Here is an 18014-nt window from a genome sequence, read left to right as displayed (position 1 = left end):
AGAGTCCTGAATTTTTGAATCGTAACTATGTATATTGATAGTTTTTGTAACAGTGTGTTGGTTGTTTACATCTGTGCTTTGAAACATATTTGATGATGGTAACTTCAAAATCGAGTTATGTTAATAAAATCAACATTATTGTAAACATTCATAAAACCATTATATACAAATATCTCATGACTAAAATTCGACATTACTTAAACTTCAGTTATACTATATTGTACCACACTGAAGCGTGCCTGACGAGAACTGATAAAAATGACGCTGTCATCAAGTAAAATAAAGTTACAATCATGATTGCGACAACTGGGTGATAATTACATGTTTTAAGATAAAATAAAAGAATATAATTCAATAAGCTATCTATAATAAAACATCATAATATACAGGTGAATTTAATAACCTATTATACTACAAAAACAATAGTCCACATAATTTAATACTATATCAAAATATCTTCCTGGAGAAACAAATATGCCGAAACGGCCATGGCGTAATGAACATGGATAATATTTTTCACATTTTGATTAAAATAGAGTTAAAAAAAGATTGTAATGAATAAACGCTTTGATATAAAAATATAAATTTGTTTTTAATTTTACTGAAATATTGACAATACAAATGTTTATTGACCCATAAAAATATAATAAAATTCAAAAATATTGATGTATTGTAAAAGTAAAAAGGAATTAAGTTTTTTCATAAACCAAACACATAATTAATCAAAATAATTATTAATTTTAAAACAATATAAGTAGCTACAAATTTAATGTCATTTTTAACACTTAGAATTTAATAAATTAATAATTAAAAAATGCTTTGTGGCTAAATTAGGTAAAAGCTATCGTTAAAAGCGTACCTTCTTGATTGTGATAGCCTTATCGATTATATCATTATATTAAAATTCCTATCAGCCTACTTGTTAATTTTTAAAATATAATTAACTAATAAGTTATTAATATTCAATTATATTGGTTCGTCATATTTTCTGATTTAAAATTATAATTTACATTTTTTTGACTAGCTTATTGTTTTACGTAGGTACTATAAAACAATATTATAAAATATATAATATACATAATATACCTAATTATACCTATATATTATATTTCTAAATGTTTATAACAAATTAGTATTTAATTTAATTTAAAGTTATATTTTGCTAGTTGGATATTTTCCTGTAGTTAATATTTTTATTATTATTATTACGTCTATATTAGGTATTTTTATTTATATGATTATTAGGGTTCTTAATATGAAAATATTACACTTTTTAACAGATTTCAATGAAATTATTAATAATGTACATTTTTTTTTTTTTTATAAACAGCCTAATAAATGATTAATATATGTATATGAGTTATTATACATAGTAAATATAAATTATTAAAAATTATGATTTTTCAACATTAATAGTCGAGGTTTAAGAATTAGCTTGTTCATGATATTTTGTTTAGCTACATTTATTAAATTTCATAGATATATTATTTGAAATAATTATCAAACAATATTGAGTAACAAATGCCTAGTAAGTAATTAATTTCATAAACAAATTAAACATCAGTAGTTTATAAAGACACCTATACTGGTTATAACGATTTACTTTTGTTCTATACAATAAACATAAATATTTTTAAGCATTTTTTGTTTTTATTTTTTACATAAATTAAATGTTTCAAAAAAATAAATTTCATAAAATCATCAAACTTGTAATACAAGTTATTTCGTATTTTATTTAAAACGTATATGTATACTCATAGATTATGTGAGTATACTGTGTAAGAAAAAAAACATAATAATAGACAAGATATAGATCATTTTACAAAATCGACATCCATTTCTTGAAAAGAAAGAATACATTTAGTAAATATGTGACATACTATACAATGTACATTTATATAAACATATATAATTTAAAAGTAGCTATATGTATGATTATCATGATGTATATTTGAAAGAAACCGTAATGCTGTAGACAAGTGAATGTATTAGGTGTTTTTACTTTACAAAAGATAACGCTAAAGAAATATGATATTACGCACAATGGACATATTCGATAGTTAATACGATATGTATTGTGTAAGAAGATTACTGTATAAATTACACAGTGTTTGCTTATTAAGTTCATCGTTATACTATAGTTTGTCATATTTTGTTTAGCATAGTCTTTAGATGATAGTTAAATCGAATGTTTGATAAGCTATTATGTACACGTGAACATAATATTTCTGTAATACCAACTGATAGTAAAGATTGATATAGGGTTATCTTAAACTACGATAAACATAATTATAAAACTATATTCTAAAAAAATAACAGACGTCTATAAAATCCAGAGAACAGTCTGGACGTTAAAAACAAACTACGTTTTATATTAATTTTACAAGTTTTATAATAATTTGCAGTTGTGTAAATAATGTATACATAATACAGATCACTGTTTCGTAAAATAATAATTAGAATAGATATTTTTAAGCTATAAACGTAAAATTAATATCGGTTGCATATAAAAATAATTGTCCTGAGATTTTTTCAATAACTATACCATTTTATACATTATAAAAAAAAAAACTTATGTAATTCTCAATAAATTATAAATGATTTCTGAAACTGTTAATGTTTATTTCTTTTTAGTTATTTATTTTAAGTTAAAACTTCAAAAATTATTTAAAAAAATATAAATAACATACATATTGAAATTAAATAGTTGTATATTTTATGTTTTAGTTATGTATAAGAATTATTGCACATTAAAGATAATTTAACTTAATAGCTATTAAAATGAATAATATTTTATTTCGTATTTAGAAAATAATTTAATATAAATTATTTTTAATATAATAGACATAGAGGATATTTAGGATGTTTGAAATAACAGAGATTGTTAGTGTAGACGAAGAACCATCCAATAACGATAATTTGGCGTAAGTTTAATACGGGACTATAATAAACGCTATGCTTGTATTTCGTTTAAAATATTTCACTAACAATGTAATAAAAAATGAAGTGTTTTTAAATTTATCAGAAAAATATAGGTAAATAAAAAAAAATAATGATAAGAAAATACACTCAAATCAGTATATTTGCATTTTAATTAAAATATTTGTATTTATACAAGTACTGAACTCTTGTACAATAAATATATTATACAACTTTTGTCAAGCTTTTAGCAGTAATATGACATTAACTGTAGAATTGCATTTATTTCAATGTAAATCATTTATTATTTATAATAGCGTTACTATTTAATTAATAAGTTTTTACAAACATTGAATAACTAAAACAAAGTTAGAAAAAAAAATAAAAAAAATCTAACATTATTATTAAGTGTATTGAACCAAAATAATGAATAAAAATACAATTAAATACAAAAATGAGTTTTTGGTATTAATCAGTTTTGGTCGAGTTATTTGTTTTGCTTGACTTTTGTAATTTGTTGAATTTCCAAGAATCGATTGTTTCATGATTATCAAGTTTACCGCAGATACCGTGTTTGACAAGTTTTCGTTTATATTGGTAGCATACCTTTAGCTAACATCAAGCAAAGCAGTTTCCATTCACGTAGGACGTGACTGCACAATAACTTAAGTTATATTATAACTAATTTAAATTCTTGAATTTTGTATCTCGAACATACAAGTATTTCTATAAATACTAAATATTGTACATTATTTATATGTATACAACGTTTTATGTTGATAACGTAATTATACCTATTATGCGATTTTATTCAAACAAATAATTATGGTAAACGATTTCGTTTAATTTATTTACAATTTGTATTATTCTATATGGTTTCAATTATGTACAAAAATGATAAAATAATTCAGTAGTTTTTTTAATTTTGTATTTTAATGTGTTTATTTTATTTTAATTTCATATTGAACAGATTAAATTTACAACTCTATATTATACATAATTCAATAATTATACCTATTTTGGTAGTTAGACGAATACTACATTAATAAATTCATTAAATAATATTGTGGCTTGGCGTGGCACGTTGGCTGCTACCAGTCGCGGAATGTGAATGAGAGTAAGTAACGACCACAGTTACTAGCTCCCGGATGGGTGACCACTCGGGATCATAGTGGTTAAAAACCTTGCCACACATACACGTGTTTGTTATCAACCGTAACAATCGTAAAATATAACTTACCGTACCAACCTTACCCCTTACCATAGTTCATAACCCCTACAAACAGCTAATGGCCCTAGTTGACCGGCTTAAGTTCAATAAAAAAAAATAAAAAAAAATAATATTATTATATTTTCCAGTTGATGATTAGTAAATAACTAATAAAAGATTTTAAACAACAAATATTCCACATGTTATTTATTTATAGATAAATGTAAAGAATTTTAAAAATAATTCTCTGTTTCAATACCTCAATAAATAGTGTTATAGTGTTAATATAACTATGATATTTAAAATAATAAATTTTTTTTTTTTTATTTCGTTATTAATTATCATTCAGTTTACGTTACGTTTAAATTGTTCATAATCATTAACCCTAAACGCATATTAATATTCTCAACATTATTACTATGTCTTAAAATATATAACCTATATTTTAATTCAATTATTGTAAGGAACAATTTATAATATTTATTTACTTTATTTTCAGATCTTATGGTCACAACAACAGTATGAGCTCAAAAGATTTAAAAGAGATTTTGCACCAACTCGAAATGTTACAAAACATATTAGTTCAAAACTAGTTTTACGGTTCCCCGATCCATTATTTGTCGACCAATGGTACTTGGTAAGTTATTTTAAAATTATTATTTAAATCATTAATTTACATAATACGGATATTTATGTATATAAATACCATGAACATTTGTCTTAGAGCGAATTGTGATATTGTGTATTGTGTATAACATAATAATATATATGTTATTTAAAAAAAGTCATACTTTTTTAACTACTATTTTTAAGGAAACGCCTAAAATTCATGTAAATATTAATATATAATTTATATCATTAAAATGTATAAAACATTCTGCATATTATAATTACACAAGGTTTTATACTTTCTTAAAAATCAAACGGACACAGTAGGTTTTTAAATGTAAGAAATAACTTATGATACATGTTAAAACTTTTTTTAAGAAATGTCCTGTCTATTACTGTATAATGTACATAAATTATTAGCAAAAGTGTTTTTGGAAAATATTTATTTTAATATAAATATGAAAAAAATCATCATTTTAAATCAAATTAAGTCTTGATTGTTACTAAATTCTAGAAAGTATCAACTTTAAAAGTGTATATAAATTATTATATTGTGTTAAAAAAAATATAATTCAATTTTCATTTAGATTAAAAGCTATTTTTATTTGTTGTATTTTATGACAAATCGATAATGAATAATTAGTAAGCTGCTATTTTTGGTGAAAAAAAAAAAAAATAGTTTAACCTTTTGTATTAAGAAATTATTATTAATAAAATAAATATAATAAATTATTAATTATGTTTGGATATATTTGTTGAACGCTCATTTTATTTATTTAGTATATATTTTTTCATAAATACGAAGATTTATCTATATTGTACAATGATGAATCAACTCAAAACAATCTATAAATAAGAGTATGTTTGGTTTTTTTTTTTTTATTTCGTTCAGATTATTTATTTAGACTAATCAGAATCTAAATATAAATATATATACATATAATATTATTAAACTAGTATATATTATATTTTTTGTTAAATTTAGAAAGAAATTATTGCTTTGATGTTGTTTAAAAAAAAAATCGAACTACAAAATTGACTAATTAAAAACAATATCAGTGTATATAATACGCTTAACCAGGTACTTCATTATTAACATTCTGTTTTCTTTTATATATTATTATAAAAAATCACATTATAAATAATACTATATGAAACTAAGACCCTTTATTTTTTAATTAAAAATCTATTTCTCTTTAGTATCTTATTATGGATATTAATTATTATTATTTTTCTTTAACTATTAATTTAATGTTGATTTTTACTGTAAAATTAAAATATATTTTTTATAATTTACTCAATATACACTTAGTTATATTTCAGTTTTATATATATATAAAAAAAAAAAATGTATATAATACCAATAAGTTTTAATTATTCAGTCATAATAAACTTAAATTATTATAAAATTATTACTGTATGCTATTTTAACTGATAAGTTAATCAAATAATTGATAAAGCTATTTTTTTCATGTTTATTGTAATAAATCACACGGTCTTATAAAACTATAAGGGTGCATACTCTTGATATGTTACATGAAATAATGTATGAACAGATATTTTTGAAACTTTGATATTAAAAAAAAAAAAAAAAACTGTTCATATTAGAATAAATAAGACAAATTAAATATTGAGCTATAGGTACAATGCTTACTTTTTATAAATTACAGTCAGTAATTTAGTATAAATTTTATAATAAAATTAAATACTTAATTATTTATTTTTATTGTCTAATATAATGTTGAATTAAATTTAATATATAATTAAAAAAATCAATCGCTGCGTTGTAAAAAAAAAGATAATAATAAAATAATATACATAATACTATTTTCAAAAATTTACTTTTTAGATATAATAGCTTATTTAACCGTATTCAATAAAAACCATTTTTTTTTTTTTTTAAATACATAGATTATTTTTCAAATTATTTTTTTCAATTTAACAATTATAAACATATTATAGTAGTCATTATTCGTACAGAGTTAAAACAACTACAGTTGTATTAAACTTGTTAGTAGATATATTTAAAACTATAACAGATAACAGAACCGATAATGTCTTAATATCAATAATATAAATGTTAGTTTATATTTAAGAAAAAGAATAAGTAACTAAATAAACAATCATTAATTTTTGTTAACTTTGACAGTGTCATAATTATTACTAGAATGAAAATTCATAAAATAGTTACAGTAACGAACATAAAAAAAAACTTCTGCTTGGTCAAATAGAAAATATAATAATATGTACCTTAAGGCAGATTTATTTTATATAATACAATTTTTTATACTTTTTGTTACAGAATTATTTACGTCCATTATACTATAATAGCTAGTTGACTAATCTTATTTACTAAAATTAAAATTAAATTTGTTTATTTCGTTTTAATTATAATATTGATATTAAAAAAGTTTCTATTGATTCATACTAAATTCTATTTTAATAGTAAATTATTGAAAGTGATACACGCATAATAATATTATTATGTAATTTATACTATCGTAACATTATTATTAAGCGTGCAAACTAATAATTCATGTATCAATATTGCATACCCATATCGCCGTGTTAGAAAATAATATTAATTAGTTATAATTTATAGTAATAATAATATTACAATACTACCTATTATTTTATTATTTATTAATTAAAAACATATATATATATATATATATATATATATATATATATATATTATATATAAAATACTTATTAATTTTGACACGTAACACTTTTTTTTTTTCAATTTTAAGTTAAAAACAATTTAATTTATAAATGAAAAATAAACATTCGAGAGATACGAGTAATAACACAATAAACTTATCTTTATTAATACATTTGATAATAAATTGCATTTTAATATCTATAAGTAAACAAATTTAAAATTTAGTAATATTATATCGATATGTTCAAAACGTAAAGAATTATAAAATAAATCAAATTTTATATTTTGTAATTGCGTTGTCACTCGATAAAACAATATTTTCTAAGTTCACATTTTATAGCTAACGATTTTTTTTATAAATCTGATAAATTATAGAATTATCTCATTTAAATAATTTAATTTTATATAATATTTATATTAATTTTCTAATTATAAAATTAAATTATATTTTGTAGATAAAATTGTTTTTGAAATTTAATTGTATACACATTTTTAAATCACTTACAAATATTTTACGTTTGTTTAACTTTTTACCTTTATTATTATGTATTCACAATAATAAGGAAATGTATTCATCATATTTAAAGGTATTTATACAAAAAACAATTTAAATCTTTATTAAAACTACTCATTATTATCATAATAATTATAAAAATAATTAATTGAATAACTAGTGTTAAGATATGTATTATTGTTTTATACTATCCAAAACAATAATTGATAATTATTTATGTGATATAATATATTTAAATTTAACTTTCGTGATCTAAAATAAGCAATAAAATATTATGTTAAACAGTTGCAATTAAAAGGTATACATTTCAAAGTATAATAAATGTAGTATTAGTTTCTGTCTTCAAAGAGCATGTCATTTTTAATACACGCATTCAAAATAATTCATAAAATTATTATTCGTTAAACTTTATTTTATGTTAAAAATTAAAACAAACAAAAACCAAGCAAACGAAATTAAATTTAAATAATAAGGGATTTCTATTACATAAGTTATTCCTGTATATTATTCATTGAATGCACATCATTTAAGTATGCCATTGAATTGAAATGGGAGATGAATGGAGAAGCATACTGATCACTGGATGAATGTCTAAAATATTCCATGATTTGCAATTTACGATTTCTATTTTATTTAAAAACCTATAATATTATATTGTAGGTAACCAGTTTTATATATAATATAATGTTTAAACTTAGTAAAACCAATATCGAATAATGAATTTATTTTAGAATTTAAGTATGTAAATACGCAATTCATCAAATATTAAAATGATACTTAATACTTTGTCTACACAAAACAATATAATATGCAAATAAATATTAGTATAGATATTTTTATTATAAAATTACCAAGTATGTGGCATAAAATATAAGATATAACATAATTAATGCTAATTGAATATTTATAATTTTTATAATTTATAAATTTATTGAAGTACTTTTTTTTTTTTTTATGTGGTTATATTTGAATTCAAATTTAAATGTGTAATATCTAAGGTATTAAAAACATCACGTAAAGAGTTTAATAGTAATTAATCATACGTGGGATATAATTATAAATAAACAACAAAAATACATATAGTCGATTACTATTGTAACTTAAATAAATTATAAAGTCTTAATCGATCAATAAAGATTTTAATTTTTTTTCATCATATTATTACTTTGATTTCAATTTAAAATTTACCAATTGATTATTTATTGATGTTTAACTAAATTAGTTTTAATTGAATGTATAGTTAATAGAATTATTTATTTCACCATAAAAATAAATATGGGATACTTGTTTAACGATTTTTATCATAGAGTTATTACTCTCTTCTCTTTCTAAAAATAAGTATAAAATGGGGTCAATAAAATGAATGCATCTATAACATTTTTCTTTTTGTTTGAACAAATATACTGGATGTTCGTGAGAAAACTCAAATTTCACTATAGCAATATAAATACTTTACGAGCACTTTTCATTTGATCGCAATTTGATATAAGTGAAAAAAGAACACTTACACATTTTTAACACATTGTGATCACAAAAGAAAGTTATTTATTACCTTCTAAGAGATATTTAATTTGTATATCTACGTTAAAAATATTATTAGTTAATAGTTATTAAACAAAAAAAAAAAAAAAAATAAAAAATAAATTATATTAATTTATTTTTTCACAGGACCTATAATATAACAATTTTTCATAAATTGTTCAATACATCTTACTAATAATTTATTACGTGTATATAATCATTAATAAACTTGTTACGATATAAGTCATCCAAAGAAATTTTTATATTCTATACGAATGCATTTTCTATAACTGGAGTTTAGAGTACTGAGTGCATGATTTTATTTTTTATGAATAATAAGACTCAATTGGTTTAATGAAGAGTAGTTTGTTTGTATTTATTGTCAAACTATCTGTAATGTGTTATTTTAATATATTAAGTAATAATTTGGATGTATCTAAAAATGTTTAGCGTATATATTTTACATCGGTCAATCCTTTAGTAAGTATTTATTGTATATTATATATATATATATATATATATATAGGTATATAGCATTTAAAGAGTATAACATTGTCGCCTTCCATCAGTTTTTTTTTTTTTTTTAAGTATTAACATCTAACCGTATCTAGATATATCAAATACAAGAAATAAAATTAGAGCATCGTACATGATAAACATATTATTACAATGTTTGAAAATTGATAAAAATATAAAATAACAATTTTTAGACACATATTGTTAATAATATAATTTTACATAACTATTTACAATTGATTTTTTTCAATTTATAATTAAAACTTAAACACATTTGTTTTTTACATAATCCTTTTTTTCACACAATACATATCAAAAACACTATTACAAATAAATGGTTGTATAATCTATATAGTATCTCTATTAAAATAATTATTGTAAAATCATAACTCTAAAGAAGTTTTATCGTAAAATTTTATATTACGTATTATAATATGTTCTTTTGTCTCAATGATATATTAGTATTTACTTACGAAAGTTTCAACCATGTTAATGGCAAATGATTTTTTTTTACCTTGTAGAAAGTTTAGCATAATTTATTAAATAAGTAAAACAGTATTTACACGTCTATTATATATCTTATAAGTTCAAGCTATGTCCTTTTTTTTTTATTATTTAGATCATCATTACTATACGTATGTAACTTGAAATATTATCTAAGTTGACGTTATAACTTAATATATTTAAAATAAAAAATTGGTAACAATTATTATACTTCATTAGGTAATATTGTCTATCAATTTTATAAGTCAAATAATTTAGCCAAAAAGTTATAATAATTCTCTCCCTTTCAACCAAAACATTATTTATTAGCACTTATCTCAAATATATTAATAATATTAATATAGTACAAAATATATCAATTAAAACATAAATTTGATATTATACAGTTTTCGTCAAATAACGAAAATACAATATGATTTGAATACAATGTTGATTAAATTTAATATAATATTTAGTTCTTGTAAAGATTTTGAAATTTTAAAATATGATGAGTTGTTTTAATATTAAAAATGTTATAATAATACTATTCTACCTTCAAGCTTTTTGTTTGTTTTTAAATTATAAAATTTTAAGGTACAGTTTTTAAAATTTGTATTCTACTATTCAATTCCAAGGTTAATCTTCTGTATAATATTTTTTTAGATTTTTCAAAGCTATATGAATTACACAGGTGATGCAACTCACTGTCCCCGCAATTATTTATAATACCTGTTGATGAAAATATGAACTTAAGGTTTTTTCATTGTCTTATATTCTTCCGTCAATTTAATTTATTAGTAATTTTAAATTATTTAATTATTCATGAATATTATGTAATTGAGCTACTTTTTAATAATTTGTAAGTTTCATTGGTAATGAAATGATTTGGAATATCATAATTGGTTTTTTTTTTTTTACTTATATTTGTTATATTAATCAATAGAAAGATTGAATGGAAGTAGACAGATACTTGTTTTTTAGTTATTTTTGTTGGTATTAATATTATCGTTGAAGTAAACAGTACATAAGTGCCTGAAATTGTTAGAGTTCCCGTTCTTGTAGGACGTGATGTGTGGAAATGTGAGGACATACTAATTCATACAAATTACTTAGTTTTATAATATGATCATTGTAAAAATTAAATGTTTAACTAAATAAATATATTGTATTAATAATTATTCTATTAATATTACGAAATTAAGAATTCAATTTTCACAAATTTTATCATTTTTGTAAAAATAATGACTTTTTGTTAGTAATTATCATACAGGTATTTTACATCCATTTGAGATATGAAATCTTGATCATCTCTAAAAACTTACAAACATGGATTTTATGGTTAGATAAAAATAAATTAAAAATTTGTATTATGGGCATAGGCCATAGTCAAAATAGTATGTAATATGATAGGTCATATCCTCCAGGAGTCTAGTTTTTATTTTTGAAAATTTCAAGAAAACATCAATTGCCGATTATTTTTTATTTGATAATAATTGTATTAAATTTTCATTTTTATTAATTGTTTGTCTTAAATAATTGATATTTTATTTCTTATATAAATTATATTATCGATTTCTATTTAAATATCTGTTTTTACATTAATTTCTACAGTATTGAAATGAAAAATAAATTTTGAATGATAGACATGTAGTGGAAAAACTAGCAATTTATTTGGTATTTTAATTTTGAGGAGTTATAACCAAATAAAATTGAATATAATTTAGAACCATTTTTAATGTTTTTTTTTAAACATAATGACTAATCATATCTGTTAATGTCCCGTACAATTTTTTCTTTGTCTTTGACTTTTTAATTTTATAAACTATCGAAAATGTATTTCTTATATTTAATGTGCTTAATACGTCTTTGACTAAACCATATTTTGTAAACTGTAAATTTATGTCTAAATGAACTTTCAAGATCGTTTCATATTGTAAAATAATGTCTGTTAAAAATTAAACATTGTCTTACATAGGTTTAGCTATTGTGCACTTAGTTTTTGCGCATGTCCTTCACAACATATGCACAAGCTTTGCTACTAGGGGGAAATTGATCTTATGAAGTCAATCTTAAATTATTCAAAAAGTTGCCCAAAAATTTCAGGTAACGTTCGCGTATGTTCATTTATGGGAGTGTTTTATGTTTTATCTCCCCCTTTTTTTTTTACAACTTGAAATATAATGAAACATATTTTTGAAAATTTTTTAAATTGTAGGCCAAAAATATCTTACCATTATTATTTTTTTATACGTTTTATGTATACATTAAATATATTTTAAAATTCACCTAGAGTGTTCATTAAAATTATATATAATTTAATCAATAGGTTTTTCTGGAGTTTCTATTAAATATATTATTTATTCATTGGTTTCGTGATTGTACATTTATATTTTATCTTAATTTAAAAAATACTTTTTTGATTTCTTGAACCAAATATTGGATTTGTTTACTAAAAATGCTGGACTAGCATACGAAGGAAAAGAAGTAATGATTAACCCGGCTTATAATAACTCATCCACCTGTCTCTGGATTTCACTTCATTCGTTTAATGGTAATCTATACGACGGTAGGCTAATAGGATCATCTGACATTGTCGGAATCGGAAAATCTCCAATATTTATAGAGCTTAAGTTTAGAAGAGGAATTTGTACGAAACAATTATTGTAGCTTTTTAATAAATTTATCTACTAGAATTTTGGTTTTCGGGTTATTCACTATTTATATAGGAATGACGCAACATTTCTTTTACATAATATGATTAATTGTGAAAAATATGTTTAGTCATTTTTTTTATTTGACTTATAGGAGTCTACACTATTTACGGTAAAAGTGTTAAATTTTGCAATATCATTCATACTTGTAACACTGGGTGATTCATGTTGTTAATTAATTTATTAGTAAACAATCGATAAATATTAGTAATAAATCATTATTTTGCTTAATATATATTTTTAACAATTTTATTTTTTTAGTTTTTTCATTAGAATTATTTTTCTTTTTTTTTTTTTTTTTACATAATTTTTTTATATCTAATTGATTTATTTTTCAGCATACTTGCCTTTTCATTCATGCAAATATGAATATGTATTGGTGAAAAAATATTATTCCTATTTTTTTTCGATAATTAAATTTGTCACATGAATTTTTATTTTAAATGTCACTCTGTTATTGTTATGTTAGTATTATCATTAAATTTTAATGTGTTTTTGTATTCTCTTATATAAAACCCACAATTTTGACAAAAAATTACGTTACCGCCTTTAATCTAAAAAGAAAAGTGCTTTAATTCGTGATTTTATAGTATTGACCTAGTTGCCGGCAGGTGTTTTCTTCATCGTGAAAGCGAGAAAACCACGTTGTAGGAAATTGTGTAATTTCGATATTAGTTTGAACTGTTTTCATATTCATTATGTTTGGATTATTATTTGTATTAATGTCTGCCTCTCTATTTTTTAGCTTTTTAATGTAAACTTCATCTTTACAGTTTAAATTAATATCGGCATTATATCCTAAAGTAAAAATATTATAAATGTTACAATTTATTAATAGAAAGGTTTGAATTATATTTACAATTTGGCATATTGTGTTTTTTAGATTTCTCAAATCAATCAATAATTTATTACAATCAGAACAAAAATATTTAAGTATTTTGTTAGGCATTTTATATGTCATATTATTTTTATGCTTAGTACTATCTGAATTTCATAAAATAAGTAGATATTGTTAATATTCAAATAGCAATTATTGTTAGCTAAAATAACTGAACGTCAGTGATTTTTTTCATAAAAAAAACAAATATATTGATCTACGTTTTTCCATTATAATAATGCTGAATTTTTTTTTTTCATTGATTATTATTGAATATAATTGAAATTATTATCGTCGTTATACCTATTGTCTTTATCATTTTTTTAGTGAAGCCACTGTTACTACTTAAGTTATGAAAATTATAAAAGTCTACTATTGTTGTTTTTATCATTATTATTTCTATTTAAATTAGCAAGTTTGTTATAATTCATATTTTTATGATTATAATAATTGTTATTATATTACAGATAAAAAAATTATGATTTATAGTTATTAAATCTAAGTCTACTATAGTTACTGTCTATAACCATATAGACATATATCTAACTGTTTAAAACTATTTCCAATCCAATTAAACTGTTATTTTTTTTAATATACCTATAACATTATTGTAATTTTATGATAATACATCTAAAAAACAATTTTTCGGGTATCGTCTTGCTTGTTTCATTTATTAAAGAAGTCATATAAATCTAAAACTTTTCTATAAATGTATCAAATTTTAATTTTCTGTTTCTTAATTTATTTAAATTTTTTTTTATTTTTGGACTTTTATTGTTATCATAGATTTTTTTAAATATGCTTTCTATTTAAAATGTATATATTAATTAATAACTAAGAGTTATGTTATTAATAATAATATATACATGAAACATACAAAATATTAGAAACTGTTCAGATATGTTCGTGAAATAAGTTTTTGTAAATAATTCTAGTTTAATAATGATATTATCATTTATATAATTAATATTTAAAAACTAAAGTAGTAATTAGAATGCGAGTAATGTTTTTGTAATTGGCATATTAATATATGAATGTACGGCGATTTCTTAAATTAATATAAGAAATTATTGAATTTAATAACAATATTAATATATTTGTAAAACAATATAAAAATTTTAATTTGTTAACTTATGATACTAAATAATATTTTATAAAAAAAGAATTACTTCTGCCTTCTATGTAGCTAGTTAATCTAATTTTATAACATATATTCTAGAATACATTATAAAAGCTGAAAATTATACAGTTAATAGAAACAATTTCAATTTTATATTCAATTTTTATGCTATAGAAGAGTTAATTATCTTAAATTATAATAATTATTATTAGTTTGTTATGAAATTCTTGAAGCAGAGAACTATGGAATAAACAGGTATGTTTCCCAAATTCAAAACTTCAAATACTTAGTTACAGACATTTTGCTACGACGCGTCATAACTTTTCGAAAATATGTGGAATTGTGATTTAATAATAATTTATTTACAGAGTATATGTTAACAATTTCAAATTTTAACAAGGACTATTTCGATAAAACAAATTTTTTTGAAATAATCTCTTAGGAATTAGGAATTAAGTAATAGTAGTTAGATAAAAACAATTTTAAGTCGTATAAACAACAGTTTTACTATAAAACCATAATATATTTTTATATTATGCTTAATATTTTTAAAATATTATTCAGATGATTTACTATGTTGTACATTGTGTTTAATAAAAAAAAAGTTTTATTATTATTAATGAAAAAGATGATTTTTTTTCTCATAAATATAACTGTAAAAAATTTGAATATCTTATGTGATCAAATATATTCTGCGGTATCAATAAGGTTATGAAAAATAAATAAAAAAGTAATATTTATATTTAAAGAAGTTTGAATCAAAAATAAATCAATTTTAAGATGATTTGAGTATAATAATTCATGAATCTTTGACTGTGACGGTTGGACATTTGAAATATTATCTTTTAGGTTTATTCTAGTATGCTAATAACTTTTCCACAAAGATAATATTACAATTTTCCATCGAGATTGATTTATTTTAATATTGAATTGAGTTATTTCTATTTTTATTTTATCTTTTAACGATATATATATTATAACTTTGAAAAAATTAACTTAAAAGAAACTTTGAAAATTTAATTATATACATTTTTAATTATCTTTTAACTAAATATCTATATTATATACATTATACATCTTGTATAAAAAACTGAATATATTTTAAATAAAAGAGATTTTTTTTTTTTTAATATGAAGTCTTTGTATAAAATGTTATACCTAAACTTTGAATACTTTTTATACAACTATACCAAATTTTTGTCGTAAAAATGCATAATAATAATATATTTACATTATTCACTGTGGAAAAAACACTGTATTATATTATTATTATAACGATATATTTTTTTTCTTATTTCATTTGTTATCTCGACCACATGTCACAATTTTCATTTAGAATTGTATTTTCAAATAATATGATTTATTATTGCATTCAAATTTAGAATAATAAAAACTTAACTGTTAATGCACTGATATGGCCGTATGAGGAGGTAATTTGACACATCTTCAGTTAGATCAGTAACACCACAGTATTTTTTTTTCTTTTTTTTTTTTTATACGAATGTGCAAATAATGTTTTATTCCTAAAATTACATACTTCTGATACTACATTTTCGTTTTTAACAATGCAAGACATTACGGGGAAGTAGAAGGTTATACCCCTTAACCCTTCTCTAATGTTCACTACTGGATGTCATTTCCCTTTGTGTACTTATGTGTGTATATATATATATATATATATAAACTAAAAATGACATCTATGTATCTCAATATATTATATAAATATGCTTGAGTACACCAAAAAATAACAATACTTAATAAAAAATTACGTTTTGCAAGCGTTGGGTTGGTCACTACTCCATTTATCTATGCCAAAAATGTTAAATTTTGTGATGTAAAATTAAATTTGAAAGGAATAATAAATCATCGCTTTCTAAAATAACCATTCCAAAACAATTTCGGTTAATATCATAGGTACTCACTTAAATGTGTTTATTTCTGTATTACCCATCTTTAAATTTTCTGTAAACTTGATGGAAAAAATATTAAAATTGAAAGAATAGTTCTTCAACTTTGAAAGCAATGCTCAATATTCCTGATAAATTAGAAAAAAAGTATTTTGTTTAATTTTTGAAATACTAATTCTGACTAAAAACGAGTTATAAAACAAAAAAATATTAAAATATAATCCTTATAATTTATGAATGCATGGCATTCAATCACTTTTGGCTAAAAGAAAACTTTAACATTACAATTCTTAATAATAATTTATTCATAAAATATATTATTTAAATGTTCCTTTGCATTTGTTTTTAACTTTATTAATTTTTATTTAATTTTATATCAATAATCAATTAATTTTTTAATTTAATAACGTTAATAACTATATGTTTTTAATATATATTATAATGTTCTATAATGAACATTTATTCATAGAAACTTAAAATATAAGAAAGCTGGTATATTTATTTAAACGGTAAAAATGGTAGCTGATTTTAATATATTTTTATAAATTAACATAAGTTAAGATAAAATTGAACATTTTAATATATAAAACTGACGGATAACTTATATATAAATAACTAATTTTTAATTTTGAAAGAATTTGTAGTACGATTGTCATTATGTTTATTTTAATAATATAAAGTTTCATAAAAGTACTTAAAAAAATTATATTTGATAAAAATTACGAATAGAAGCTATATATATTATACTTATGTTTCTAGGAATAATTTGAAATGATACATCGAAAATCGAACATTACATACTTATTTTTATAATACGTTTGTTAATATTATCCAGTTATAGTTGTAGTTATATAAATTAAAAATAATGATGTTAGTTTTAAATATTATCCTAATTTACCTTATTTATTAGAATCTCTTTTTAACTGAATAAAACACGGATATCGAATAAAAAACGAGTTAAA

At 20.7% G+C, this 18014-nt stretch overlaps 1 protein-coding gene across 3 annotated transcripts in view; it reads left to right on the top strand.

Annotated features, from left to right (window-relative positions):
* The window catches only part of LOC112598672 (furin-1-like), a 120404-nt gene that overhangs the window by 44359 nt on the left and 58031 nt on the right, over positions 1-18014 (top strand). For all 3 annotated transcript variants that reach the window (XM_025345204.1, XM_025345203.1, XM_025345205.1), the window contains exon 3: positions 4629-4766. In XM_025345204.1, coding sequence (XP_025200989.1) covers positions 4629-4766 — 138 coding nt within the window. The remainder of the gene's footprint in view (positions 1-4628; positions 4767-18014) is intronic.

This window comes from Melanaphis sacchari, unplaced genomic scaffold (assembly GCF_002803265.2).
Source record: "Melanaphis sacchari strain LSU unplaced genomic scaffold, SCAv2.0 Contig49_pilon_pilon, whole genome shotgun sequence".
In the NCBI taxonomy this organism is placed as follows: Eukaryota; Metazoa; Arthropoda; class Insecta; order Hemiptera; family Aphididae; genus Melanaphis; species Melanaphis sacchari.
Note: the sequence above shows the minus strand (reverse complement) of the source record. Positions and strands in the feature narration are given on the sequence as shown.